Raw genomic sequence first — 27,015 nt, 5'->3', positions numbered from 1 at the left:
TTTTGATATGTGTCCAACTTCTTGCAGGTGTATATGGGCTTTCCTTACTACCTGAGGATCTACTATTACTGTGATGGACGGGTGAGTTGATACATTGGGGTTGGATTCAGTTAGTGTGGGCCTCAGTTCTCCAGTCTCTAACATTAAAAAAAAATTATTATCTTTATGTATTTATTTATTTGGATAGAGACAGCCAGAAATCAAGAGGGAAGGGGGTGATAGAGAGGGAGAGAGACAGAGAGACACCTGCAGCCCTACTTCACCACTTGTGAAGCTTTCCCTCTGCAGGTGGGGGCCGGGGGCTCGAACCCAGTCCTTGCACACTGTAACATGTGCGCTCAACACGGTGAGTCTCTAACATTTTAATATGCGGAACCAAAGAACTCAAGATTCCCAATATTCTATAAGGTACATAGTAGGTCGTTTTTTGTTTTTTGTCAAATTTTTGTAGATCTGGGCTCAAGTCTTTCACTGACTAGCATTTTCTTGGAGAAAGAATAGCTTGACAGTTAATTCTTTGGGTTCTGAGGTCAGGATTCTTGCATTCACATCCCAACTTACCACATGATAGCTGTATAAAGACACATGTTATGTGGGCCGGGCCTTGGCTCAGCAGGTTAAGCACACATAGTATGAAGCACAAGGACCTGAGCAAAGATCCTGGCTGGAGCACCTGGCTTTCCACCTGCAGGGCAGATGGTCGTGTCACAAGTAGTGAAGCAAGTCCGCATGTCTTTCCCGCTCTTTCTTTCTCTTTCCTCTCAGTTTCTCTCTGTCCAAAAAATAAAAAATAAAAAATAATGGTTGCAGGAGCAGTGGATTCATAGTGCTGGCACCAAGCCCCAACAATAACCCTGGAGGCAAAAAAACAAAAACAAAACAGAGGCAAGTTACTGAGCATCTCAGTTTCAAAACTATCTACATCTTTGGCAGGGGTCTAGTAATGATTTGGCCCACCTAATAAAATGATTAAGTACATGTGGGTGCTGTCAGAGTTTTTCTGGTTCACAGAAAAAGGTCAGAGAATGCTGGCTATAAGCAGTTTTATACCATGGGCCTTGTCTTTTTTTTTTTTTTTTTTGCCTTAGGGATATTGCTGGGGCTCGGTGCCTGCACCATGAATCCACTGCTCCTGGAGGCTATTCCCCCTCTTTTTATTGTTGTTGTGGTTATTATTATTATTATTATTATTATTATTGATGTTGTAGTTGTTAGATAGGACAGAGAGAAATGGAAAGAGGAGGTGAAGACAGAGAGGGGGAGAGGAAGACAGACACCTGCAGACCTGCTTCCTGCAGGTGGGGAGCCGGGGGTTTGAACCAGGATTCTTACAGTGGTCCTTGTGCTTCACACCATGTGCACTTAATCCACTGTGCTACCACTTGACCCCCCTCCGTGGCCTTTGTTTTATCTGTGAAAGTCTGATATTGATTCCTTAATCTGTTCATTCAACACCTACTAGAAATCAGACTTTCTTTTCTTTTTCTTTCTTTCTTTCTATTTTATTTATTTATGAGAAAGACAGGAGGAGAGAGAAAGAACTAGACATAACTCAGGCACATGTGTGCCAGGGATCGAACTCGGGACCTTATGGCTTAGAGTGCAAAGCTTTATCACTGCACCGCCTCCTGGACCACCAGATTTTCTTTTCTTAATGGTGGAAAGGACAAAACAATAAACAACATGGCCAGCTTTTTCTTATGAATTCAACTCACCATGGACACAGGCAACCAAGTAAATGCAATAGAGGATTTATGAGTGTAATCAGTGCAGAGGATAAAGAGAACATGGTGGGAAGTTGGGCAGTAGCACAGCAGGTGACGTACATGTGGCATGAAGCGCAAGGACCAGCATAAGGATCCTGGTTTGAGCCCCAGGCTCCCCACCTGCAAGGGGAGTCGCTTGATAAGCGGTGAAGCAGGTTTGCAGGTGTCTGTCTTTCTCTCCCAGTCTCTGACTTCCCCTCCTCTCTCCATTTCTCTCTGTCCTATCTAACAACAATGACATCAGTAACAACAACAATAATATCTACAACAACAACAAAAAAAAAACAAGGGCAACAGGACTCGGGCTGTAGCGCAGCGGGTTAAGCGCAGGTGGCGCAAAGCACAAGGACCGGCATAAGGATCCCGGTTCGAACCCCGGCTCCCCACCTGCAGGGGAGTCGCTTCACAGGCGGTGAAGCAGGTCTGCAGGTGTCTATCTTTCTCTCCTCCTCTCTGTCTTCCCCTCCTCTCTCCGTTTCTCTCTGTCCTATCCAACAATGACGACAACAACAATAATAACTACAACAATAAAACAACAAGGGCAACAAAAGGGAATAAATAAATAAAATAAAAAAAAACAAGGGCAACAAAAGGGAGAAATAAGTAAATATAATTTTTTTTTAAAAAAAGTGAAGATGGTGATGTTTTAGAAAGGAACAGAGCCTGAAGGTTGGGTGGTGGCACACCCAGTTTGAGAGCACATATCAGAATGCACAAGGACCCAGGATCAAGCCCCCAGACCCCACCTGCAAGGGGAAAGCTTCACAAGTGGTGAAGCAGTGCTGCAGGTGTCTCTCTTGTCTTCCCCTTCCCTCTCATTTTCTGTCTCTATTCAGTAAATTAATAAAATATTAAAAATGAATTAAAAAAATAAAGGAGAGGGCCTCTAAGCAGGAGTGGTTGGGTAAGAGTTCTCTGATGGGACTTGAGGAGAGACCTGAACTAGGAAAAGGGGAAAGCTAGGAATGGTTGAGAGCTATAAGGTGGGCCTAGGGGAGGGAACCCAAAGGGTCACCTTGCCTGGCAAGGGTATAGGGAGGTTTGGGGGTCTCAGCAGAGCCCTGACCTGGATAGGAGATGGGGTTATCAGAGGAGCCATGGCCTGGTGGAACTTTAGGGGGTTCGGTGCAGTGTTGTTGGGATAGAGTGAGTGAGTGGGGGGTGCAGTGGGAGGAGCTGGCCCAGGAGTGTGATGCTGTAGATTATTATTATTATCATTATCATCATCATCATAATAATCATCATCATCATCCATATAGAAGGACATTCAAAGAGAGGGAGAGACACAATAGCACTGAAGCTTCTATAGCATCTCCCACGTGGTGGCAAGGCTTGAACTGAGTTGTGGACATGACAATGTGGGCACCTTACCCAGTAAGCTATCTTTTCTTTGCCCCATGTAGGCCGGTTTTAGGGCCACAGTGGGACTTTGACTTTCAGAGAGTGAGATAAAGCCTTGAGAAGGGGTGTGAGCTACTTCGGGTATCCCTGGGCTTGCTTCTGCCGCGTGTGCATATGCATGTGTGTGTGTTGGGGGGTAGGGCAGGAGTGCAGGGGGGCATGAGGAAATGAGAGGTCTAGGCAGAAGATGAAGTGATCATCTGTTCATGGCTACTGTTCACCTGACTTAGAGGTGTAGGTGATGGAATAAAAATAATAACCCAGAGGCAGGGCTGGCTTAGGAGAAGTGGGCAGGATGGCCAGGGCCTGGAAGGCTCTGTCACCCTGTCTCTCACCCTGGTCCCCCAGCAACCACTCTCCACCCACCACTTGGCTTGAGTCAAGCGTCCTCTCTTAAAAATATCTATGTTAACAACAATAATAATTACAACAACAATTTAAAAAACAAAGACAACAAAAGGGGGGAAGCAAAAAATATATATATAATAAAAAATATTTATGTTGGGGGCCGGGCAGTAGCACAGTGGGTTAAGCGCACATGGCAACAATTGTGGGGATAGGCGTAGGGATCCTGGTTCAAGCTCCTGGCTCCCTACCTGCAGAGGAGTCGCTTCAAGGGTGGTGAAGCGGGTCTGCAGGTGTCTGTCTTTCTCTCCCCTCTCTTTGTCTTTCCCTCTTTTCTCCATTTCTCTCTGTCCTAGCCAACAATGATGACATCAATAACAACAATAATAATAACCACAACAACAATAACAAATAACAAGGGCCACAAAAGGGAAAAAAGATTTAAAAACATGTATTTTAAACATAAGCTTCTAGAAACATTATAAAATATTTATTTACTTGAGAAACAAAGTATATAACAAAGCCCTGCTCAGCTCTGGCTTATGGTGGTGTTGGGGATTGAACCTGGGACTTCAGAGCCTCAGGCATGACAATCTTTTGAAGATTTTATTTATTTATTAATGAGAACAATAGGAGGAGAGAGAGAGAGAGAACCAGACATCACTCTGATATATGTGCTGCCAGGGACTGAACTGAGGACCTCATGCTTGAGAGTCCCATTGCTTTATCCACTGCACCACCTCCCAGATCTCGACATGACAGTCTTTTGCATTACCATTATGCTATTTCCCCAACAAAGTTTTGTATATTTCTTTAAATATTTTATTTATTTATTTATTTATTTATTTATTTATTAACTTAGGCTGGTCCTTGAGCTTTGCGCCATGTGCACTTAACCCGTTGCACTACCACCTGACTCCCATCTCTCTCTCTCTCTCTCTCTCTATATATATATATATATATATATGCTATACTTTATTTTATTACTTTAATGAGAAAGGCACAGAGCACTGGCTTATGGTAGTGCTAGGGTTTGAACCTGGGACCTCAGAGCCTTAGATGTGAAAAATCTTTTTAAGTGGAGCCAGGTGGTGCACCTCCTAGCACACATGTTTAATGTGGAAAGATCCAGGTTCAAGCCCTGGGTCACCATCTGCAGAGTGAAAAGCTTCATGAGTGGTGAAGCAGGTCTGTAGGTATCTCTCTTTCTCTCTCCCTCTTTATCTCCCCTTCCTTCTCAATTTCTCTCTGCCTCTATCCAATAAATAAATAAAATTATTTTTATATAACAGTATGCTGTCTCCCCATCTCTCCTGTGCATTCTCCACATCTAAGTTCTGTCTGAAAGTCTTACCCTCTGACCCTCTCCTATCTATCCTGGCCCATCCACCCCCTACTCCCACCCCACCTCAGCTCAGATCTAGTCTGTCCACTGCTTCTGACCTCTCCATACAGCCCAGGAAGAGACACTATTAAAGGGAAGATAGGGATACTCAAAGGCGATCTTTATTTTACTGAGCTGAATGCACTGCTCCAGGTTAATTCAGAGAGCAAGATATCAAAGCACCCAAGTGTTTTCAGTGCCATAGCACCTCCCATTTGGTGCCAGGCAAGGAGTTGAGGATATAGCTGTGAGCCGATCTCCCCCTTAGGTTTCAAACTCTATGATCCGCAAGGGCCACCTGACCGGGCTGAAGCCTGTGGTGGTAGTGAAATTCCAGTCTCCCGTCAACTTCTATCTCTGGAAGACAGAGCATGTGGAGATTCAGATGGAGGCAGCTCCCTTCCGCATCACAGGTGGGCATGGGATTGGGGGCTGTGCCTGGACAAGGCCATGGGGGAGGAACTTCTGGGGGATGGGTAAGACCTGAATGGGAGGATGGGGTTGTCAGAGGAGCTCTGACCTGTTGGGGCTAGAGGTCTTGGGAGAGGCCTCAGAGGTTCCAGAGCCTAAATGGGGCATCATGACCCCATCAGGGTCTTGGGGGGGGGGGCACAGGGAGGGCCCTACAGCCAGTAAGCTGGAGGGATGCCTGAGTGTAGCCTACCTGTCCCATCCCTGGCCTGCAGAGGCATGCATAGTGGAGCACGTGTGTGTCATGAGCTGGTACACACCCATGCCCATCAAGAACGGCAGTGTGGTCATGGACGTGGACATCAGCAGCAACGGCCTGGGGCCCTTCATCCCCAGCAAAAGGTGCCCTCCCTGCACCCAGTGCCAGGTTGGGCCCTGGGAGGGACTCCTGGGTGGAATCAGGAGAGACGGGTGAGGGGCTGGGGCCTGGGAGCTGGGGGCCAAGGCTGAGCCAGAACTCGCTGTCAGGTTCCAAGTAAACATCAATGGCTTCCTGAAGAAGAAGGAAGATGGAACACTAGGGTTCTCCATAGGGGACGAGGTGAGTCAGGGGTAGGAGTTAAGGAGGGGCCTCGTGCTTGACAGTCCATTGCTTTATCCACTGCACCACCTCCCGGATCACGACATGGCAGTCTTTTGTTATTCTTATTGTTGTTATTGCTGTTGGTGTTGGATAAGAAGTAGAGAAATGGAGAGAGGAGGAAGACAGAGAAGGGGAGAGAAAGATAGACATCTGCTGACCTGCTTCACCACCTGTGAAGCGACTCCCCTGTAGGTGAGGAGTAGAGGGCTTGAACCGGGATCATCACGCCGGTCCTTGTGATTCGCACCATGTGCACTTAACCTGCTGTGCTACTTTCGGCCCCTCTTTTTTTTTTAAATTTATGTATTGCCTTTTGTTGCCCTTGTTGTTTTATTGTTGTAGTTATTATTGTTGTTATTGATGTCATTGTTGTTGGATAGGACAGAGAGAAATGGAGAGAGGAGGGGAAGACAGACAGGGGAAAGAAAGATAGACACCTGCAGACATGCTTCACCACCTGTGAAGTGACTCCCGTAAAGGTGGGGAGCAGGGGGTTCGAACTGGGATCCTTATGCTGGTCCTTGGGTTTTGCACCAAGTGCACCGAACCCACTGCAGTATCGCCCAACTTTCTTTCTTTTTTTTTTTTAAATGAAGCTAAGGGTTGAACCTAATACCTCAGAGACTCAGGCATGAATGTCTTTTTTTTTTTTAATTTAATTTTTTTTTCCCTTTTTGTTGCCTTTTTTGTTTTTTATTGTTGTTGTAGTTATTATTGTTGTTATTGATGTCTTCACTGTTAGATAGGACAGTGAGAAATGGAGAGAAGAGGGGGAGACAGAGGGGAGAGAAAGATAGACACCTGCATACCTGCTTCACCGCCTGTGAAGCGACACCACTGTAAGTGGGGAGCTGGGGCTCAAACTGGGATCCTTACACCGGTCCTTGTGCTTTGTGCCACGCGCACTTAACCCACTGCACCACCGCCAGACTCCCAGGCATGAATGTCTTGTAGAGCCATTGTGCTATCTCGCTAGCTCACCAGAAGCACAATTTAAGGCAGAGAGAACAGTCAGCCTTTAAGCTGGGAATGTGCCCAGCAAGTCTGAGAGGTAGTGAGGACTCGAGCCAGGAGAGGAGAGCATGGGGGTTGAGGTGATAGAAGTGATTGCTGGGGGGAGAGTGTCCTTCATGGGACAGGGCACACACTTCACTTTTGCTTTTACCATAAAGCCAGAGTCCTGGCAGGGTGGGAGGAGAGCTTAGTGCTAACTATCTCTTCTGCACTGCCCACCCGCCCCCCACCTCATGCCACAGATCTTCGATCTGAAACCCCGGTACTTCCTGAATTCGGCATCCAGGCCACTGTGGTTCACTGTGGAACATACACCTGTGCTGATATTGGGTGGCATTCCAGAGGAGAAGGTCATTCTTGTCAGTGACACCAACTTCAAAGACTACTCTCTTGTGGAGGTGAGCCAAACAGCTCCAGCAGGAGAGATGGGCTGGGACCACTGGTAGGAAGTTGGGGCTGAGCCCCTGAAAACAGGCAAATGAACAATCAAACAACTGAGGAAAATCCTGGGGCTATGGAAGGCTGAAGATACCATAATGGTTATGGGGAGAGACTTTCATGCCCGAGGCTCTGAACTTCCAGGTTCAATCCCCACCACCACCATAAGACAGACTGGAGCAGTACTTTGGTTTATCTGTCTCACAGATTAAAATAAAATATATGAAAAGAAGGGGGGGCAGGTGATAGCACTCTTGACAGAGCGTACATGTTGCCATGCACAAGGACCCAGATAGGTAAGTGTGCACGGATGCATCACCGTTTAAACTCTGGAAAGTTGTAAATTCAATATACACATAGGCTTAAGGGCTTCACATTAGGCATTGAGAACCTTTTTGTTTTCTTATATTATGTGTGTGTGTGTGTATGTGAGAGAGAGAGAGAGAGAGAGAAAGAGAGAGATAGAGAGAGAGAACAGAGAACTGCTCAACCATTTATGTGGTGCAGGAGTTAAACCCAGGGCCTCACACATGCAAGGCAGGTACTCTACCACTGACCACTCTCCTGGACCCCCATGAGCCTGCCTTATTCTCAGATCAGACAGGAGTGTCTGAATTGAGGTTCTTTTGATGGGAATGACAGACGCACACTTGAATTGGTGCTACCAAGGCAGAACTTCAGTCTATGTTGGTTTAAGCAGGAAATGGATGTGGTAGGTGCACCTGAGGAGTTGCAAAACTCAGGCCTGGCTTGACAGACCTCGTGAGGACCCAGGAGTTCAAATGGTGTCTCTAAGACCATTTCTCCCTTCTACGTCCTGGACCTGGTTCCATTGTCATAGCTTCTCAGGTGTGTGGCCCTGTCATTAGGAACCACAGAAGCAGTATCTTCCAGGCTAACAAGAAAAGAGGAGGTGTCCCCACAACCATGTGTCCCCACAGACCATGTGTCCACTCCAGTTCAATCACAGTGGTCGGGGCAACCCTTTTACTGGGCTCAGTTCAGACCATGTGTCCACTCCAGTTCAATCACAGTGGTCGGGGCAACCCGGCATGCTGCTCATTTAAGCTAAGTGAGTCAGAACTCCCAAACTTTTGCTCAAATAAGAATCCCTGCTGACTCACAGCTTTCCTTTCCCTCATGCATGTGGGAGGACAGGGAGATGTGATGATCCTCTTCCTGGCAAAGACAATTTCTAGCTACGTCTCACAGAGAACAGTCATCCTTTCAGACAATAACAAGGCAACACATTCCGTATGACAGTTGCCATCACTGGTGGTGAGACGGTCCAGGTAGCTGCACCAAGCACAGCAACAACATCTGGTCTGAGCGAATCACAATATTTTATTTTATTGCTTTTTAGAACTAACCTTCTCAAGGACACTTTCATGATAATAGGACAGGGAAAGAAGAACATTCATGTTTTCCTTGATAACATTTCTTCCAGTACAGTCTAGTTTTGCTTTTATTTATACATTTAATATATATATATATATACATATATATATATACATATATATATATACACATATATATTAGGTCTGAGGAAATAGCATAATGGTTATGCAAAAAGACTGCCTCTAACCAATCAGTAAATAAAATAAGAAATAAAAAAGGAAAAAATAAGTGTGTCAGGGAACAGTGAGTCTGTGTGTTGAAATCATGTTCCATGAAAAAAAAAATTCCTTGGGTAGCTGAGTTCAGTTCCCTGCACTTCATATGCTGGAATGATATGGTTCACTCTCTGTCTTGAATGAATGAATGAATGAATGGGTCTTTTAAAAAAATATTTATTCCCTTTTTGTTGCCCTTGTTTTATTGTTGTAGTTATTACTGTTGTTAACTGATGGCATTGTTGTTGGATAGGACAGAGAGAAATGGAGAGAGGAGGGGAAGACAGAGAGGGGGAGAGAAAGATAGACACCTGCAGACCTGCAACAACACATGTGAAGCGACCCCCCTGAAGGTGGGGAGCCGGGGCTCGAACCGGGATCCTTACTCCAGTCCTTGTGCTTTGCGCCAAGCGCGCTTCACCTGCTGTGCTACCACCCAGCTCCCGAGTGGGTCTTTTTTTTCAGTGTACCATGGGGCTGGCAGAATAGCTCACTTGGATGGTGTGCTACTTTGCCCTGCACTTGATCAGGTTCAGCTCTAGTCCTCACCACATTGAAGGGAGTTTCAGTGCTGTGTTCTCTCTTTTTAATTTTTATTATCTTTATTTATTGTATAGAGACAGCCAGAAATTGAGAGGGGAGGGCATGACAGAGAGGGAGAGAGGGGGCAGAGGGTAGATAGCATGTGGTTATGCAAAGACAGTCTCATGCCTGAGGCTCCAGAGTTCTGGGTTCAATCTCCAGCACCACCATAAGCCAGAGCAAGACAGTGCTCTGATAAAAAACAAAAGAAAAGAAAAAAAGAAAGAAAGAAAGATTGGGGGGAGACAGAGAGAGACACAGAGACTCTTGCAACACTGCTTCACTACTCATAGAGCTTTCCCCTTGCAGGTGGGGACCAGGGGTTTGTACCTGTGTCCTTGTGCATTATAACCTGCGCTCAACCAAGTGTGCCACCACCGGCCCCTGTTGTGTTTCTCTCTCTCTCTCTCTCTCTCACACACACACACACACACACACACATTTTGCCTATTTTACTAAACCAGTGCTTCAGCTCTGGCTTTTGGTAGTGGTTGGGACTGAACCTGGGACCTGGGAGCCTCCAGCATGAGAGTCTGTTTGCATTACCATTATTCTATATCCCCTGCCCCCTCTCAGTCTCATGTAAAAAAATGCACCTTGAGCCATGCATGTTTCTATCCGTGGGAACAACACTGGTGTCTGGTATCTGGGGTCCAGGACTGCTGAGCAGAGTCAGCACCATGCACTGCGCTGCTCTAAGGAGTACATGAAGCCCCAGCTAGCTCTGGCCAGGGCCATCTGCTTCCCTGGCCAACATTGGGGTGCTGTAGGCTGAGCAGGGAAGGCCTCTGCTGGGGGCAAGCACCAGCCCAGTACTCAGGCTACTGGGGCTGAGGTGCAGACACCTGCTCACTGCAGTTCTTGCCTCCACCTCTCCTGCAGCTGAGCATTGACAGCTGCTGGGTAGGCTCCTTCTACTGCCCCCAGTCCAACTTCACAGCCACCATCTACGACACCATCGCCTTGGAGAGCACTCTCTTCATTCGGCAGAACCAGCTGGTCTACTATTTCACAGGCAATTACAGCACGCTCCTTGAGAAAAACCACAGCAGCGGTGAGGAGGCCTGGGGCCCAGGGCGTCTCAGACCTGCACCCAAGGAAGGAGGCCTCAGTGACCCCAGAACTAGGGTGGGGTGGAGGGGCGGTAAGCTGTGGGAGTAGGGAGCTCTCCGAGGTCCTGAAACATCATGGTCCATCTGCAGGGGCTTTCTCCTACATTTTGTAAGCTAGGGTGGGGCTTTCAGCCACATCTCCCCTGGAACTGTGAACCAGCTGTGGAAAGTTCAAGGTGTGGTAGTGAAGGGAGGGAGCACGGAGAGATAAAGACATGTGGAGGGCCTGCCAGGTACATCATTAGTAGAGCTCATACATTACTGTGCAGAAGACCTTGAGTTCAATCCCCAGCACCACATGGAAGCAACGTGGGCAGCAGCAAGGACAGACCACCACCCCCAGAGAGAGAGAGAGGGAGAGAGAGAGAGAGAGAGAGGAGAAAAGAGAAAGCACTAGGCACAGGTGCACCTGGCAGAGCACACACATTACCATGCACAAGGACCCCGTTTTAAGTCCCTAGTCCCCACCTGCAGGGAGGAAAACTTCACAAGTGGTGAAGCAATGTTGCAGGTGTCTATCTTTCTCTCTCCTTTCTAACTCTCCCTCCCCTTTCAATGTCTCTCTGTCCTATCAAATAAAAAAGGGGAGTCAGCGGTAGCGCAGCAGGTTAAACGCAGGTGGCGTAAAGCACGAGGACTGGCATTAAGGATCCTGGTTTGAGCCCCAGCTCCCCACCTGCAGGGGAATCGCTTCACAGGCGGTGAAGCAGGTCTGCAGGTGTCTGTCATTCTCTGCTCCTCTCTGTCTTCCCCTCCTCTCTCTATTTGTCTCTGTCCTATCCAACAACAATGCATAAATAACGACAACAATAATAACTACAACTAAAAAAAAAGGGCAACAAAAGAGAATAAATAAATATTTTAAAAAATAAGAAAAAATAAAAATGGCCACTGGGAACAGTGGATTTATAGTGCCAGCACTGAGTTCCAGAGATAACCCTGGTGGCAATACAAAGAGGATGAAAAGGGTGAGGGGGGGGATAGAGAGAGAGAGAAGGACCTCTGGGGAGTGGTGGAGTCAGCTGTGCAGATAACTGAACCCTAGTGATAATCCTGGTGGCAAATAAAAACTAAAAGATGCATACCAGGAGAGAAATTTGGGGGTAGGGAGAGAGATACAAATAGAGTCATAAAGACAGGCTGACAAAGGAGGAAGAAATAAACATGAACTCTATGGAGAAATAAAGCCATAGAGGTTGATCAGAGAGGAAAGAAACAATCACAAAATACTGAGTCATTTTTATTTTATTTTATTATTATTATTATTGTTATTATTTTTACCAGAGCACTACTCAGCTCTGGCTGATGGTGGTTCTGGGGATCAAACCTGGGAGACTTAGGCATGAAACTCTGTTTTATAACCTATATGTGTCTCCATGGCTCTCAATCATTTTTAAAACAATGTCAATGCTTTTGTAGTTCTAAGAGTTTCCCTCCCACCAAGGTTAACTTGCAGAGTCACAGAAGATTGTGTTGTAATCTCTCTTTTTCATTTCTTTTTTTCTTTTCCCAGAGCAGTGAGCAACTCTGGTTGATGCTGGTGCTGGGAATTGAATCTGGGACCTCAGAATCTCAAGCTTGAAAGTCTTTTTGCATAACCATTATGCTGTCTCCCCAAGCCCCCCTTTAATTAATTTATTCGATGAGTAGGGGATATGGCATAATGGTTATGCAAAAGACTTTCATGCCTGAGGTTCTGTAATCCCAGACTCAGTACCCCACATGACCTTAAGTCAGAGCTGATCTGTAGTCTGAATAAAGAAAATTTTTTTTTTTATTTGAGAGAAGGAAGTAGAAACAGAACCAGAGCATCACTCTGGCACATGGGATGCCCGGGATTGAACTCCGGATCTCATGTCTGAAAGTCCAGTGCCCCATCCACTGTCCCACCTGAGCCACATCCACGGCTGTTTTCTCAAAGGCAGCTGGAACCCTGAAACACCACTGTGAGCAGCTGTGCTGGTGGGAAAGGATAAGCAATTGGCTCACCAGGCCTCAGAATATAGAGGTGGGGTGACCCAGGTCCGAACCCATGGACCTGAGGACCACCCCCCTTGCTGGCTCTCACAGAAAGGTGGGTGAGGGTCCTGGCAGATGAATGCATCAAGAAGCTGTGCCCGGAGTTCTTCCCCAGCAACGGCTCTGAGTACATCATGGCCATCACCACCGGCAAGCAGGAAGGTTATCTCTACCTAGGCACCATCACAGGTGAGGGAGGGGGCAGCCCAAGAGACGCTCGCTTCCAAAAACTCAGAACCTCCCTGCCCCCCACCATATGCCTTGAGGAAGGTCCCAGGCTGGGGACTGTGTCTGGGAGGGTGTGGGTTAATGTGCTTGCAAGGATAGGGCTCGGCCTTGGGGTATGTGTGTGCCTTCTGTAATGTATTTGATTTCGAAGAACAGAAGCCTAAGGGGCCGGGCAGTGGTGCATCTAGTTGAGCACATTCCTTCCTTCCTTCCTTCCTTCCTTCCTTCCTTCCTTCCTTCCTTCCTTCCTTCCTTCCTTCCTTCCTTTTTTGCCTCCAGGATTATTGCCAGGGCTTGATGACAGCAGCACAAATCCACTGCTCCTGGAGACTATCTTTTCCCCTTTTGTTGCCCTTGTTGTTTTAACATTGTTGTGGTTATTATTGTTGTTGTTGTTGCTGTTGTTGGATAGGACAGAGAGAAATGGAGAGAGGAGGGAAGATAGAGGGGGAGAGAAAGATAGACACCTGCAGACCTGCTTCACCGCCTGTGAAGCAAATTCCCCGCAGGTGGGGAGCCCGGGGCTCAAACCGGGTTCCTTATGCTGGTCCTTGTGCTTTGTGCCACCTGTGCTTAACCCACTGTGCTACAGCCTGGCTCCCTCTTTCTTTTTTTTTTTTTAATTTTTAAAAAGTATTTATCCGGGGAGTCGGGCTATAGCGCAGCGGGTTAAGCGCAGGTGGCGCAGAGCACAAGGACTGGCATAAGGATCCCGGTTCAAACCCTGGCTCCCCACCTGCAGGGGAGTCGCTTCACAGGCGGTGAAGCAGGTCTGCAGGTGTCTATCTTTCTCTCCTCCTCTCTGTCTTCCCCTCCCTCTCTCCATTTCTCTCTGTCCTATCCAACAACAATGACAACAATAATAACTACAATTAAAAAAACAAGGGCAACAAAAGGGAAAAAATAAATAAAATAAAAATATTAAAAAAAAAGAAAAAAAAAGTATCCATTTTCCCTTTGTTTTTGCCCTTGTTGTTTTATTGTTGTAATTATTATTATTGTTATTCATGTCTTCGTTGTTGGATAGGACAGAGAGAAATGGAAAAAGGAGGGGAGACAGAGAGGGGGAGAGAAAGACACCTGCAGACCTGCTTCACTGCCTGTGAAGAGACTCCCCTGCAGCAGGGGAGCCTGAGGCTTGAACTGGGATCCTTAGGCAGTTCCTTGTGTTTTGCGCCACCTGCGCTTAACCCCTGAGCTACCACCCGACTCCCTCTTTTTCTTTAAATACAGTATTTTAAAAGTAGTTTTTAAAGTTTTTTTTTGTTGTTGTTGTTGTTATCTTCACTTATTTGATAGAGACACCAGAAATTGAGAGGGAAGGGGGGTGATAGAGAGGGAGGGAGACAGAGAGACACTTGCAGCCCTGCTTCACCACTCAGGAAGTTTTCCCCCTGCAGGTGGGGACCGGGGGCTTGATCCTGGGTCATAGTGCACCGTCATATGTGCACTCAACCAGGTGCGCCACCACCCAGCCCCGGCACACATGTTTCCATGCACGAGGATCTGGGTTCAGAGCTCCCGTCCCCACACTGTTTCAACAGCGGTAAAGCAGTGCTTCAGGTGCCTTTCTCTCTCTCTATTTCTCTCTGTCTCTATCCAAGAGATAGATAAATAGTTAAGAAAGAGAACAGAACAAAAAAAAAAAAAACAGAAAAAAAAAAAAAGAAAGAGAACAGAAACCTAATTCAAAATCCATTTAAACAGCCTGGGGGGGTGCAAATTTGCGGCTTGCATAGGTGAGGCCCTGGGGCTTGACCCCTGTCACTGCATATGCTGGTGCTGAGTGGTGGTCTGGTTTCTCTCTGTTCCTCATTCATGAAATAAATAAGTATTTAACAAACAAAAAAATCTTTTAAGTATAACGAATTTGTGAACTGACCAGGACAGGTCAACTTCAGGGAAGGCTGGATCCAGGGGATTTTTAGAACTGTCTCCCGGTCCTGAACCTACTAAGGGTTTTAGAGAAAGACTCTTTTAAAGGAAGACATACACCCCAAGCCACTTAAGGCTGGACCTAGCCTGCAACTTCTTTATTTGGCCTCATTTCCTCATCTGCTAAACAAGGCTAATGAAAGTACTAGTACCTACTTCATCATGCCAGTATAGTGCTGTCAAAAGTGGCACCGGGGGACCACCAGACGGCTTACCCAGTAGAGCACACATTATTACTGTGGTGTGAAGACCTGGGTTTGAGCCCTCAGGCCACCATAGGAGCTCCTGCAGGGGTGGGGGTGGAGGTGGCAGGGGGGTGGGGGCCATGGTGGAGTTTCACAAGCAGCAGAGCAGTGCTACAGTGTCCAGTGTGTCTTCTCTCTTTCAGTCTCTATCTTCTTCATTTCATTTTAAACTCTTCTTTCTTTATTATTGGCTAGAGACAGAGAGATGGGGAAGGGATGGCAGTCGGCGGTAGCACAGTGGGTTAAGCGCAGGTGGCACAAAGCGCAAGGACCCCCCTTCCCCCCCCCGCCCCGCAGGGGAGTCGCTTCGCAAGCGGTAAGGCAGGTCTGCAGGTGTCTGTCTTTGTCTCCCCCTCTCTGTCTTCCCCTCTCTCCCATTTCTCTCTGTTCTATCCAACAACAACGACAATAAGAATAACTACAACAATAAAACAAGGGCAACAAAAGGGAATAAATAAATAAATATTAAAAAATAAAATAAAAAAAGAGATTGAGAAGGGGAGAGGGAGGTAGAGAAGGAAAGAGACAGAGAGACTCCTGCAGCCATGCTTCACCACTTTTGAAGCTGCTCTTCTGCAGATGGGGACCAGGTGCTTGAACCTGAATCCTGTGCACTGAAATGTGTGCGCTCAACCTGGTGCACTACTGCTCGGCCCCTCACCCTCTGTCTTTTTAAAAAACACTTTATTGACTGGCTGCTTGGATGGGTGGGTGGAGACAGAAATGAATGGGCAGAGAAGGGAGAAATAGAGAAAGAGAAGCTGAGACACTTGCAGCACTGTCTCATAGCTCATGAAGCTTTTGCTGCTGTAGGTGGGCACAGGGGGCTTGAGCATTATAACACATGTATCCTGCTCTTCTCTCTGTCCTATCCAACAACAATGCATAAAGAATGACAACAATAATAACTACAACAATAAAAAGAAAACAAGGGCAACAAGAGAGAATAAATAAATATTTTAAAAAATGAGAAAGAAAAAAAAAAGGCCACTGGGGGCAGTGGATTTATAGTGCCAGCACTGAGTTCCAGAGATAACCCTGATGGGGTTATCTCTATTTTTTTAAAAAAGAAGAAAATGGCCACCAGGAACATTGGAGTGATGCAGGTAATGAGCCCCAGTGATAATCCTGTTGGCCAAAAAAAAATTGTTTTGATATTTTTATTTTACTTACTGTTGAATAGAGACAGAACAAAATTGATAGGGGAGGGGAGCTAGGGAGGGAAAGAGAAAGTTTGTGAAACCACTTGTGAAACTTTCCCCCTGCAGATGGGAACCAGGGGCTTGAACCTGGGTCCTTGATCACTGTCATGTGTGCGCTCAGCCAGATGCACCACCACCTGCCCCCCCAAAAAGAAAAACTGACTCATAAAAAGTTCCTAAACAATGCTAGGAGGGTGAGTGCGATTATTATTAGTTATTATTAATGACCTGGCTTCATTTTCAGTTAGCTACACCATTGATGGGGGCCAAAGATCCACTCTTCCCACTAGTCCCGTTCACCCCAAGAGAAGAGGAGCAGCCTTGTTCTGATTGTCTCTCCGTGGGGCTGGGCTCTCTGCTCAGACTGGCTCACTTCCGCTGGAGCCTATCTCTCAGCTCCAGCAGAAACACTTACAATCTTCTTCTTCTCCCTTCTTCCCCTCCTCCTCCTCCTTCCTTTTCTTTTCCCACAGGTGGGGAGTCACTGCTGACGATGTTTTCTTCCCCAATAGAAAAGAGGGAGAGAGAGAGGGAGAGGGAGAGGGAGAGGGAGAATGAGAGAACTCCAAAGCTTCCTCCAATTTGATGGGACCCAGGCTTGAACCTGGGTCACGCACACTGGCAGACTAAGAAGACAGGGACAGGATGGATGCATGGCCCTGAGACCTGCCCTTGGAGCCCCAAGGATTAAGGGAACAAGGAGCTAGGGTCCCTGGCCATTGGAAGATGGGTGTGGTGGGGGACGGATGGACCCCGGAGGATGCTGAGGATGGACCTGCCCTGCTCTGCAGATGGCCGCGTGTCCTTCCAGATGCTGCCCAAGCAGCGGCCGGTGTGCGTAGTGTTACAAGGTACCCAGGCAGGTGGGGACAGTGGGGGAAGGTGGGGCAAGGTCCTGGTGCTGGGGGCTGGGGGCTGGAGGGAGAGAGGGGGAGAGAGGGGGTTGCACTGGAGGAGGACAGGCCTTCGGGACTGCTCTGGAGCTCCCGCTTCCGGTTTAGCTGCCAACTGCTCCATAATCTGGTCCTTGTACATCTCGAGCGATCGCAAGCTACTGATGCTGGTGGAGGAACCACAGCCCACCAAGAAGAAGTTCAGCCTGGTCACCTATGAACTGGGTAACTGGGACAGTCTGGGGTGCACCCAGGGTGGGGGTGGAACGGGCAGGGCAGACAGCAGAGGGGCAGGAGCCCAAGATGTGAACCCTGTGCTCAGCAGAGAAAGCCTGTTGAGGCCAGTCCTGCATGAGAGGTGGGGGGGACAGGGGGAGGAAGTGGCACATTGGGTTAAGCACCTTTGTTACTATGCACAAAGAGCCAGGTTCAAGCCGCTGGTCCCCACTTGCAGGAGAAAGCTTCACGAGTGGTGAAGCAGGGCTGCAGGTGTCTCTCTGTTCTTTTCCTGTGTATCTTCCCCTGCCCTCTCATTTTCTGTCTTTCGCTATCCAATAATAAATAAATAAATAATATTAAAAGAAGTGATGGCAGATGGAACAGAGGCTTGGACTGGAGAAACTGAGTGAAGACAATGGGACTGGAGCAGAAGGGGATGGGAGAGGAATGGGGAGGGTGAGAGAGGCCAGATTTGGAAGTCTCAAAATATGATTTTACTTTATTGCATCCAAGATGAGAATAGGGCTGCCACGTACAGGTGTGCAGACTGTGGACTGCACTCCCCAACCAAAGGGTCAGAAAAGGCAAGTCTTGGTCCCTAACAAGACTGAATCCTCTCAGAGGCAGTACCCTTACATCATTCATATACAGAAGCTCTAAGGGCTAAGAGGTTCAAGTAGGAAGATATTGAAGGTGTTTTCTGGTTGGCTGGCTGGCTGGTTTTAAAATAGACTTATTGGGGGGGAGCGGGTGGTGCCGCACCCTGTTGATTGCAGGCATTGCCATGTGCTAGGACCAGAATTAGAGCCCCTGCTCCCACCTGAAGGGGGAAGGGGAAGCGGAGAGGATACGGGGAGGGGGAGGGGAGAGGGGGAAAAGAGAGGGGGAAAGGGGCTGGGAGGAGGAAGGAGAGGGGGAAGGAGGAGAGGTGGAGGGGAAGGGGAGGGGCCAGGGAAGAAGCAGAGCATCCCTCTGGCACATTTTATACCAAGGATCGACCTGGGCACCTCATGCCCTGGAGTCGAAGCCTTTATCCCAAACCACACCCTAGGCCCAGGCCCCCTGTTTCACCTTTTAGTAGCTCAGAGTCTCAGGAGAGTTTTCTGTGTTCTCTCACCCATAGACACCGATGTCCTGTCCATCTTCTACATCATCCCGGAATTCATCCCTGACGGTAGGAGGAGAAGAGGGGCCTCAAAGGTGGGTGTCAGCCAGGAGGGATCCGAGTGAGCTCTACCTACCTCACCGCTGTGTCCATTTGGCTTCTGCCACCGCCAGCTCGGGGCCTGCAGTTCCTGATGTTCCTGGGGTCAGAGTCCTACACCACCACCCTGATGGACCCCAAGGGCTTGTTCTACAACCCCTACAACCACCTGCTGTTCATCTGGGGCAACTTCCTCCTGCAGAGGTATGGAGCCAGGTGCACCTGGGCTTGCTGACGGCAGCAGGCTTTCAGAACTGCGATGAGGGGGCTGGCGTGGGAGAAGCTGCTCTTACAAAAACTGGTTTTAAGGGGCTGGGCAGTGGTGCACCCGGCCAGACATACATAGTACTAAATGCAAGGACCCTCACAAGGCTCCTGCTCGAGCCCCGCACCTGCGGCTGGGTGGGGGAGAGAACACTTCACAAGTGGTGAAGCAGGTCTGCAGGTGTTTATTTTCCTTTCTCTCTGTCTATCTCCCCCTCCTTGCTCAGTTTCTCTCTGTCGTATCCAATAAAATGTAAAAAATGGCCACCAGCAGCAGTGGATTTGTAGTGCTGGCACTGAGCCCCAGACATAACACTGGAGGCAAAAAGCAAACAACAACAACAACAAAAAAACAGTAATTTGCTTTATATATAACTATAATATAATAAGTGATAATGTATTGTATGAAATATAAAATATATAGCACAAGGACCGGCTTAAGGATCCTGGTTCGAGCCCATGGCTCCCCACCTGCAGGGGAGTTCCTTCACAGGCAGTGAAGTAGGTCTGCAGATGTCTATCTCTCTCTCCCCTTCTCTGTCTTCCCCTCCTCTCTCCATTTCTCTCTGTCCTATCCAACAACAATGACATCAATAACAATGAGTACAACAACAATGAGAAACAACAAGGGCAACAAAGGGGAAAATGAATAAATATAAAATATATATACAAATAAAATATATAAAATATATTGTAGCATTTATTTGTTATACATTATACTGTAGTAGTAATAGTTCTTTGTGGAGGCAGGGATTAACACAAGTAAGATTTTCCTTTTTTTTCTAACAACAGATTTTTGTTCTTTATTACACATTTTGTTTATTTACTGGATAGAGACAGAAAGGAATTGAAGGAAGGAAGGATAGAGATAAGAGAGAGAAAGAGACAGACTTGTAGACTTGCTTCACCACTCATAAAGCTTTCTCCACTGCAGGTGGCAGGTGGGGATTGGGAGCTTAAATTTGGTCCTGGTGCATGGTAACATTCGTGTTCAGCCAATTGTGCTACCACCTGGAACCCTTCTCTCTCTCTCTTTCTCTCTTCTATCTTCTCTTCTTTTCTCCTCTCTCTCTCTCTCTCTCCTTTTTTTTTTTCCTCCAGGGTTATTGCTGGGCTCGGTGCCTGCTCCATGAATCCACCGCTCCTGGAGGCCATTTTTTCCCCCTTTTGTTGCCCTTGTTGTAGCCTCATTGTGGCTATTATTGTTACCATTGTTGATGTTGTTCATTGTTGGATAGGACAGAGAGAAATGGAGAGAGGAGGGGAAGACAGAGATGGGGAGAGAAAGATAGACACCTGCAGACCTGCTTCACCGCCTGTGAAGAGACTCCCCTGCAGGTGGGGAGCCACGTGCGCTTACTTAACCCACTGCACCACTGCCGGACCCCTTCTCTCTCCTTTTTGAGAGCAGTGTTCAACTCTGGTCATGGTGGTGACATGGACTGAACGGACTGAACCTGGAACTCGGGAGCATCAGACATGAGAGCCATTTGCATAACCATTATGCTATCTGGTGGCATTTGAGGCAATTCCAGGGACTGTACCTGTTTGCAGATGGCCCAGGTTTGAAGCAGGAACTAGAACCCCATGTTCCTTTGGGTGCTATTACAAAGCAAATGTGGTGTGTGGGGGAAACATCGTGATGGTTCTGCAAAGGACTTTCATGCTTCAGGCTCCAAGATCTCAGGTTCAATCCCCAGCACCACCATCAGCCAGAGCAGAGCAGTGCTCTGGTCTACCTGTGGATCTGTATCTGTACTTCTCTCACATTAAAATAAAAATAAATTGGGGGCCTGGAGGTAGCACAGCAGGTTAGTGCACATGGTGTGAAGCGCACAGACCAGTGTAAGGATCCCAGTTTGAGCCCCAGGCTCCCCACCTGCAGGGGAGTCACAACAAGCAGTGAAACAGGTCTGCAGGTGTCTGTCTTTCTTTCCCCTTCTCTATCTTCCCCTCCTCTCTCAGTTTCTGTATGTCCTACCTAACAACAACAGCAATGACAACCAAAATGGGGAAAAGTGGCTTCCTGGAGCAGTGGGTTTGTAGTGCAAGCACAGAGCCTCAGCGATAACCCTGCAGACAAAAAAAAAAAAATTATTGAGAAAAGGAAAAGTGAATGCATGGGCTAGGTGGTGGTGCACCTATCTAAGTGCGCATAGTATGAAGTGGAACTGCACAAGGATCCAGGTTCGAACCCCTCATTCCCCACCTGCAATAGAGACATTTTATTAAGTAGGAAACCAAGCCTGCAGGTGTCTTTTCTCCCTTCCTTTATTTTTTTTAATTTTCAATATTTATTTATTCCCTTTTGTTGCCCTTGTTGTTTTATTATTGAGTTATTATTGTTGTTGCTGGATAAGACAGAGAGAAATGGAGAGAGGAGGGGAAGACAAAGAAGGGGAGAGAAAGATAGACACCTGCAGACCAGCTTCACTGCCTGTGAAGCATCTACCCTGCAGGTTTGGAGCTGGGGGCTCCAACCTGGATCATTACACTGGTCCTTGCACTTTGCAGCACCTGAGCTTAACCTGCTGTACTACCGCCTGACTCCCTTATCCCTTCCTTTCTATCTCCTTCTCCTCTCTGTCTAATAAAATGGAAAAAATGGGGCCACACAGAGCAGTGGATGCATAGTGCAGGCTTAGTGATAACCCTGGAACCAAAAAATAGAAAGAAAAAGAGAGGAAAAAGTGAATGCAGTCGGCATGCAGGGCTGCTGTGCTGTGCTGTGCTGTGCTGTGCTGTGCTGTGTCAGGCCCAGAGAAGAGGGGATCAGAGGTGTTTCAGGTCCCAGACTCAATCCCAGGGCCTTGGCAGGGTGTCCCATCTCTCACCTTTGCCCTTGCAGCCACAGCAATGAAAACTTCATCTACCTAGCTGACTTCCCCAAGGAACTGACCATCAAGTACCTGGTCAACTCATATCGAGGGGACATAGCTGTTGTCACTGAGAATGAGGAGGTGAGTTGCTCTGTCCCTCTCCTTGCTTCTTGTCTGCTCCACCCCAAAGCCCATGGTCTGCTTTCCATACTTGCTATCTGAAGGGGAGGGAATACTCTCAGGGATCCCAGGACAGGGGGAACAGAGTCTCACTTTAGAACTGAATCCAGGTGGGAGTCGAGCGGTAGCACAGCGGGATAAGCGCATGTGGCGCAAAGCATGAGGACCAGCAGAAGGATCCCAGTTCAAGCCCCCGACTCCCCACCTGCAGGGCAGTCACTTCACAGGCAGTGAAGCAGGTCTGTAGGTGTCTAACTTTCTCTCTCCCCTCTGTCCTTCCCTCCTCTCTCCATTTCTCTCCTATCCAACAACGACAACATCAATAAGAACAACAATAATAACCACAACAATAAAAACAACAAGGGCAACAAAAGGGAAAATAAATACAATATTTACAATAAAACTGAACCCAGGAACTCAAGGAAGTGGTCTCTCACTGTCTCTGTCTGTTTCTCTCTTTCCTGTTTGTGGAACCAGGGCCTGATGCATGCACGGTTTCACTGCTCTGTGCTACTTTTTCATCTAGACAGACAGAGAGAGGGGAATGACACAACAGCACTAGAGCTTCCTCTGTTGCCATAGTGTCTCCATGTGTTGCTGAGACTTGAACCTGGGCCAGATGTGTGGCAAGACAAACACTCTACCTAGTGAGCTATTACTTGCCGCCCCCCACCCAGTGTGTCATCAGGGACTGAAAGAGGGCCTTGCATGTGATGTTAAGCGGTCTCCTGGGTGCAACTTTCCTTTTTTTTTTCTCTTTTAAGAGACACTTTATAATTTATTGCATAGAGACAGAACTCTGAGGGGCAAGGGAAGATGAGTAGAGAGAGCGAGAAAGAGAGAGATGTAGCACTGCTTCACTGTTCACAAAGCTTTATCCCTGCAGGTGTGGGCCTGGGGCTTGAATCCGGGTCCTTACAAACTGTATTATCCCCCCTTCCCCAGTTGTGCCCTCAGACATGTAGTTTCACTGTTCCCTAAACCACTATTTTATTCAAATAGAGAGGAGAGACTGGGGGGGGGGTGCAGGGGTAGATAGCATAATGGTTATGTAAAGAGACTCTCATGCCTGAGGCTTCAAATTCCCAGGTTCAATCCCATGCACCACAATAAGCCAAAGCTGAGCATGCTCTGGTAAAAGAGACAGAGAGAGATAGAGAGAGAGGAGAGATACCACACTACTGAAGGTATATTTATGCATTTATTGAATAGAGACATGGAGAAATTGAGAGAGAAGGGGAGATAGGGAGAAAGAAAGATAGATATTTGTAGCACTACTTCATCACTTGGGAAGTTCCTTCCCTGTGGGTGGGGACTGGGGACTTGAACCTGTGCCTTTGTGCACTTTATCATGTGTACTCAACCAGGTGCACCACCAAGCTTCTCATTTTTTTTTAAAAGATTTATTTATTTCAGAGGCACAGGAAGTAAAGCATTCAGCTCTCACGCATGACGTCCCATTTTTGATCCCTGGCATCCCATGAACCAGGGTGATGCTCTGATGCTCTCTTTTCTCTCCCTCATAAATAAAGTTTTAAAGGAATATTTATGGGGACAGGTGGTGGCACACCGGGTTGAGCACATTTGTTATAATGCTCAAGGACCTGAGTTGAAGCCCCTGGTCCCTAGCTGCCGCAGAAAAGCTTTACAAGTGGTGAAGCAGTGCTGCAGGTGTCTCTGTCTCTTTCTCCCTCTATTTTCTTTTCTTTCTATTTGTTTAATATTTATTTATTCCCTTTCGTTGCCCTTGTTGTTTTATTATCGTTGTTATAGATGTCATTGTTGTTGGAAAGGACAGAGAGGGGGACAGAAAGATAGACACCTGCAGACCTGCTTCAACACCTAAGAGGCAACTCATCTGCAGATGGGGAGCCGGGGACTTGAACCGGGATCCTTAGCTGGTCCTTGTGCTTTGTGCCACATGCACTTAACGTGCTGCGCTACCACCTGAAGCCCCCCCTTTTTTTGCCTGCAGTGTTATTGCTGGGGCTTGCCTGTACTATGAACCCACTGCTCCTGGAGGCCATTTTTTCCCATTTTTGTTGCCCTTGTTATTATTTTTATTGCTATTGTTGTTGTTACGTCTAAGAGAAATAGAGAAATGAAGGGGAGATAGGGAGGGAAAAAGACAGACATCTGCAGACCTCCTTCACCATTTGTGAAGTGACCCCCTACAGGTGGGGAGCAGGGGGCTAGAACCAGGATCCTTAGGCCAGTCCTTGTGCTTTGCACCATGTGCACTTAACCCACTGTGTTACCACCTGGCCTCTTCTCTCTCCCTCTCTATCACCCCATTCTTCTTGATTTCTGGCTGTCTGTATCTAGTAAATAAAGATAATAAAATATAAAGAAAGAAATATTTACTTAGGGGCCAGGTGGTGGCACACCTGGCTAAGTGCACACATTACAGTGCACAAGGACCCAGGTCCAAGCCTCCGGTCCCCACCTGCAGGGGGAAAGCTTTGCAAGTGGTGAAGCAGGGCTGCAGGTGTCTCTCTGTCTCTCTCCGTCTATCTTCCCCCTCCCCTCTCAATTTCTCTTTGTCTTCTATTCAATAATATAAATAAATAAATAAACATACTTTAAAAGCAAATATTTCATGGAAGGGCTGCAGAGTGTTATATGCATGGGGGGTGGGCGTCAGTGCAGAGATGGAAAAGAAACCAGGGTGAAAGTGTGACCTCCAGAGGGTGCAAAGAATGGGGTGAAAAAGCAAGATGAGTGGTCCGGGAGGTGGCACAGTGGATGAGGCATTGGACTATCAAACATGAGGTCCTGAGTTCAATCCCTGGCAGCACATGTACCACAGTGATGTTTGGTTCTTTCTCTCTCTGTCTCTCCTCCTATCTTTCTCATTAATAAAAAAATACAATATTTAAAAAACAACAAGCTGAGTCCCAGGAAGCCCAGCCTCTGTGGGGAGGGGACTGTATATACATAGGAGTGTTTCAGCCACAGGTAACAGAAACCCCACCAGACCAAGATGGCAGAGTCCTTTTCTCATGTAGAGTTGGGGGCTGTGGGCAGAAGAGTGGGGTGCCAGGCAGTCGAGCTGGCTCCACAGAGAGAAGGCCTGCCAGCTCATTGTACCATCATCACACCCTGCAGGGGGGGGAGGTGAGGAGGTGTCCCGGAGGCCTAGCACGCACCCCCGGCTGACAGCCCCCCTCCCCCCAGATCTGGTATCTTGTGGAGGGCACCTACCGTCTGTATAAGCTGTTCCCATCAAGGGGCTGGGATGTGCTCATCAGCCTAAATGCCATGAAGATGTCATCCCTCTACACCCAGAACGAGACCATGGTCACCCTCTTCTACGAGGACAACAGACTGTATCAGGTGCCCGGCCAGGGGGAGGGCTGTGGGGATGGGGGGGCGAAGGGGGAGGGCAGCAGCTGGAGGGGTGCTCCTGCCGGGACTGCCCCCTGCTCAGCTGCCCCCACCTTCCGGCCTCAGCTGATGTTCCTCATGAACAAGCAACAGCAGAGCAAGCTGGTGAAGCGGGTGGTGCCCGTTGAGAAGCTGCTGATGTACCAGCAGGTCAACAACCAGCGCACCCTGGTGCAGCAAGCACAGCTAGGGTGAGGCAAGGCCAGATGGCACACCACTCCCAAGACAGCCCCAGGGCAACAAGGGGCTAAGGAACCTCAAAGGAGGGGGCTAGCGCAGCCTGGGGTGGGGGAGGCACTTCAAGGAGGAAGAGCTCCAGGAGAGTGGGGGAGACAGCACAGTGGTTCTACGAAGAGACTGTCTTGCTTGAGGCTCTGAGTTCCCAGGTTCAGACCATAGCACCACCATAAGCCAGACCTGAGCAGTGCCCTGAAAAGGGAGAGCAAAAAATAAGGGGGGGGGGGGGGGGGGGCGGGGGCTGGGGCGGCATCAAGGAAGAACTGCAGGAGCTGTGACTTCAGGGTGAGAAAGAAGAGGCCAGATGAAAAGACTTGAGTTGTGGGCTGGGGAAACAGCATAATGATTCTGCAAAAGGCTTTCATACCTGAGGCTCTGAGGTCTGAGGTTTGATCCCCAGCACCATCAAACCAGAGATGGGCAGTGGTCTGGCCTATTGGGGGGGTATGGGGAGGGGGTTGGTGGGGGAGACCAAGCTGGATGTCCCAGACTGGGTGTATGTAGGCAAAAGCTGCCCCCCACCCCAAGAAAGGAGACTGGGTTGGGGGCCTGGTGGTGGTGGCACGCCTGGTAGCGTGGGCATGTTACCACCCGCAGGGCAGAAACTTCATAAATGAGAAACAGTGCTGCAGGTCTCTCTCTCTGTCTCTCTGTCTCTCTTGACTTCTCTGTTTCTATCCAATAAATTAATTAAAAGATATAAAAAAAGAAAAAAAGCTTGGGCATTCCAGAACTGACAGCTATAGAAACAATAGTGTGGCATGGTGGGTGGGTGGCAGGGGAAGATTCAATGAGCCTGAGAAGAACTTGAACCTCATCTTGCGGGTCATAGTGAGGCTAAGGAAAGAGACAATATGGTCAGATTCTACTGTGCACAGAAAAGCAGACAAGCTGCCCTGGTCCTCTGCAGAGGGCTCCAGGAAGGGGAGGGCAAGAGGGAGGTGGAAGGTGGCTTTAGAAGGTGAATAGGCCCATGCAAGGGAGGAACATCTGGGTGGAGGCCTAGGGCTGTGGTCTGGGGACTCAGGGACCTGGGGCTGAGGTTGAGGAGGAAGGTCAGGGCTGCAAAATGAGTCAGTGGGCTGGGTAGTTCACATAGTCTTTATACAAAAAATTAAAAGATGAAAAAAAAAAAACCTTTCATTCCTGAGGCACTAAATGACCCAGGTTCAATCCCCAGCACTACCTTAAGCCAGAGCTGAGTAGTGCTCTGAGGAAAGAAAGAAAGAAAGATGGGAAAGGGAGAGAGAGTGAGAGAGAGGGGCCAGGTTGTGGCACAGGCAGCTGAATGCACGTGTTACCCCAGGTAAGGACCCTGGTTCAAGCCCTTGGTCCCCACCTGCAGGGGGGAAGCTTCCTGAGCTAGACACAGTACTGCAGGTCTCTCCTCTGTCTGTCCCCTCCACCTCTCAATTTCTCTCTGTTCTATCAAAGTAAATAAATTAATATAAAGAAAAAGGAAGGAACAAGAAGC

The 27,015-nt window shown here is 48.0% G+C and overlaps 1 protein-coding gene across 3 annotated transcripts in view; it reads left to right on the top strand.

Annotated features, from left to right (window-relative positions):
• Positions 1–27,015, top strand: part of CATSPERG (cation channel sperm associated auxiliary subunit gamma) — a 38,165-nt gene that overhangs the window by 1,863 nt on the left and 9,287 nt on the right. Inside the window, exons 3-16 of one of the 3 annotated variants that reach the window (XM_060185868.1) lie at positions 28–81; positions 5,165–5,309; positions 5,583–5,709; positions 5,836–5,908; positions 7,207–7,362; positions 10,480–10,651; positions 12,780–12,917; positions 17,130–17,189; positions 17,340–17,456; positions 18,574–18,624; positions 18,729–18,858; positions 21,767–21,878; positions 25,095–25,253; positions 25,371–25,495. In XM_060185868.1, coding sequence (XP_060041851.1) covers positions 28–81; positions 5,165–5,309; positions 5,583–5,709; positions 5,836–5,908; positions 7,207–7,362; positions 10,480–10,651; positions 12,780–12,917; positions 17,130–17,189; positions 17,340–17,456; positions 18,574–18,624; positions 18,729–18,858; positions 21,767–21,878; positions 25,095–25,253; positions 25,371–25,495 — 1,619 coding nt within the window. Of the gene's footprint in view, positions 1–27; positions 82–5,164; positions 5,310–5,582; positions 5,710–5,835; positions 5,909–7,206; positions 7,363–10,479; positions 10,652–12,779; positions 12,918–17,129; positions 17,202–17,339; positions 17,457–18,573; positions 18,625–18,728; positions 18,859–21,766; positions 21,879–25,094; positions 25,254–25,370; positions 25,496–27,015 lie in introns of those variants that run through there. The other 2 variants (XM_060185869.1, XM_060185866.1) reach the window with 2 other exon arrangements.

The sequence above is a fragment of the Erinaceus europaeus genome, chromosome 2, assembly GCF_950295315.1.
Source record: "Erinaceus europaeus chromosome 2, mEriEur2.1, whole genome shotgun sequence".
Classification (NCBI taxonomy): domain Eukaryota; kingdom Metazoa; phylum Chordata; class Mammalia; order Eulipotyphla; family Erinaceidae; genus Erinaceus; species Erinaceus europaeus.
Note: the sequence above shows the minus strand (reverse complement) of the source record. Positions and strands in the feature narration are given on the sequence as shown.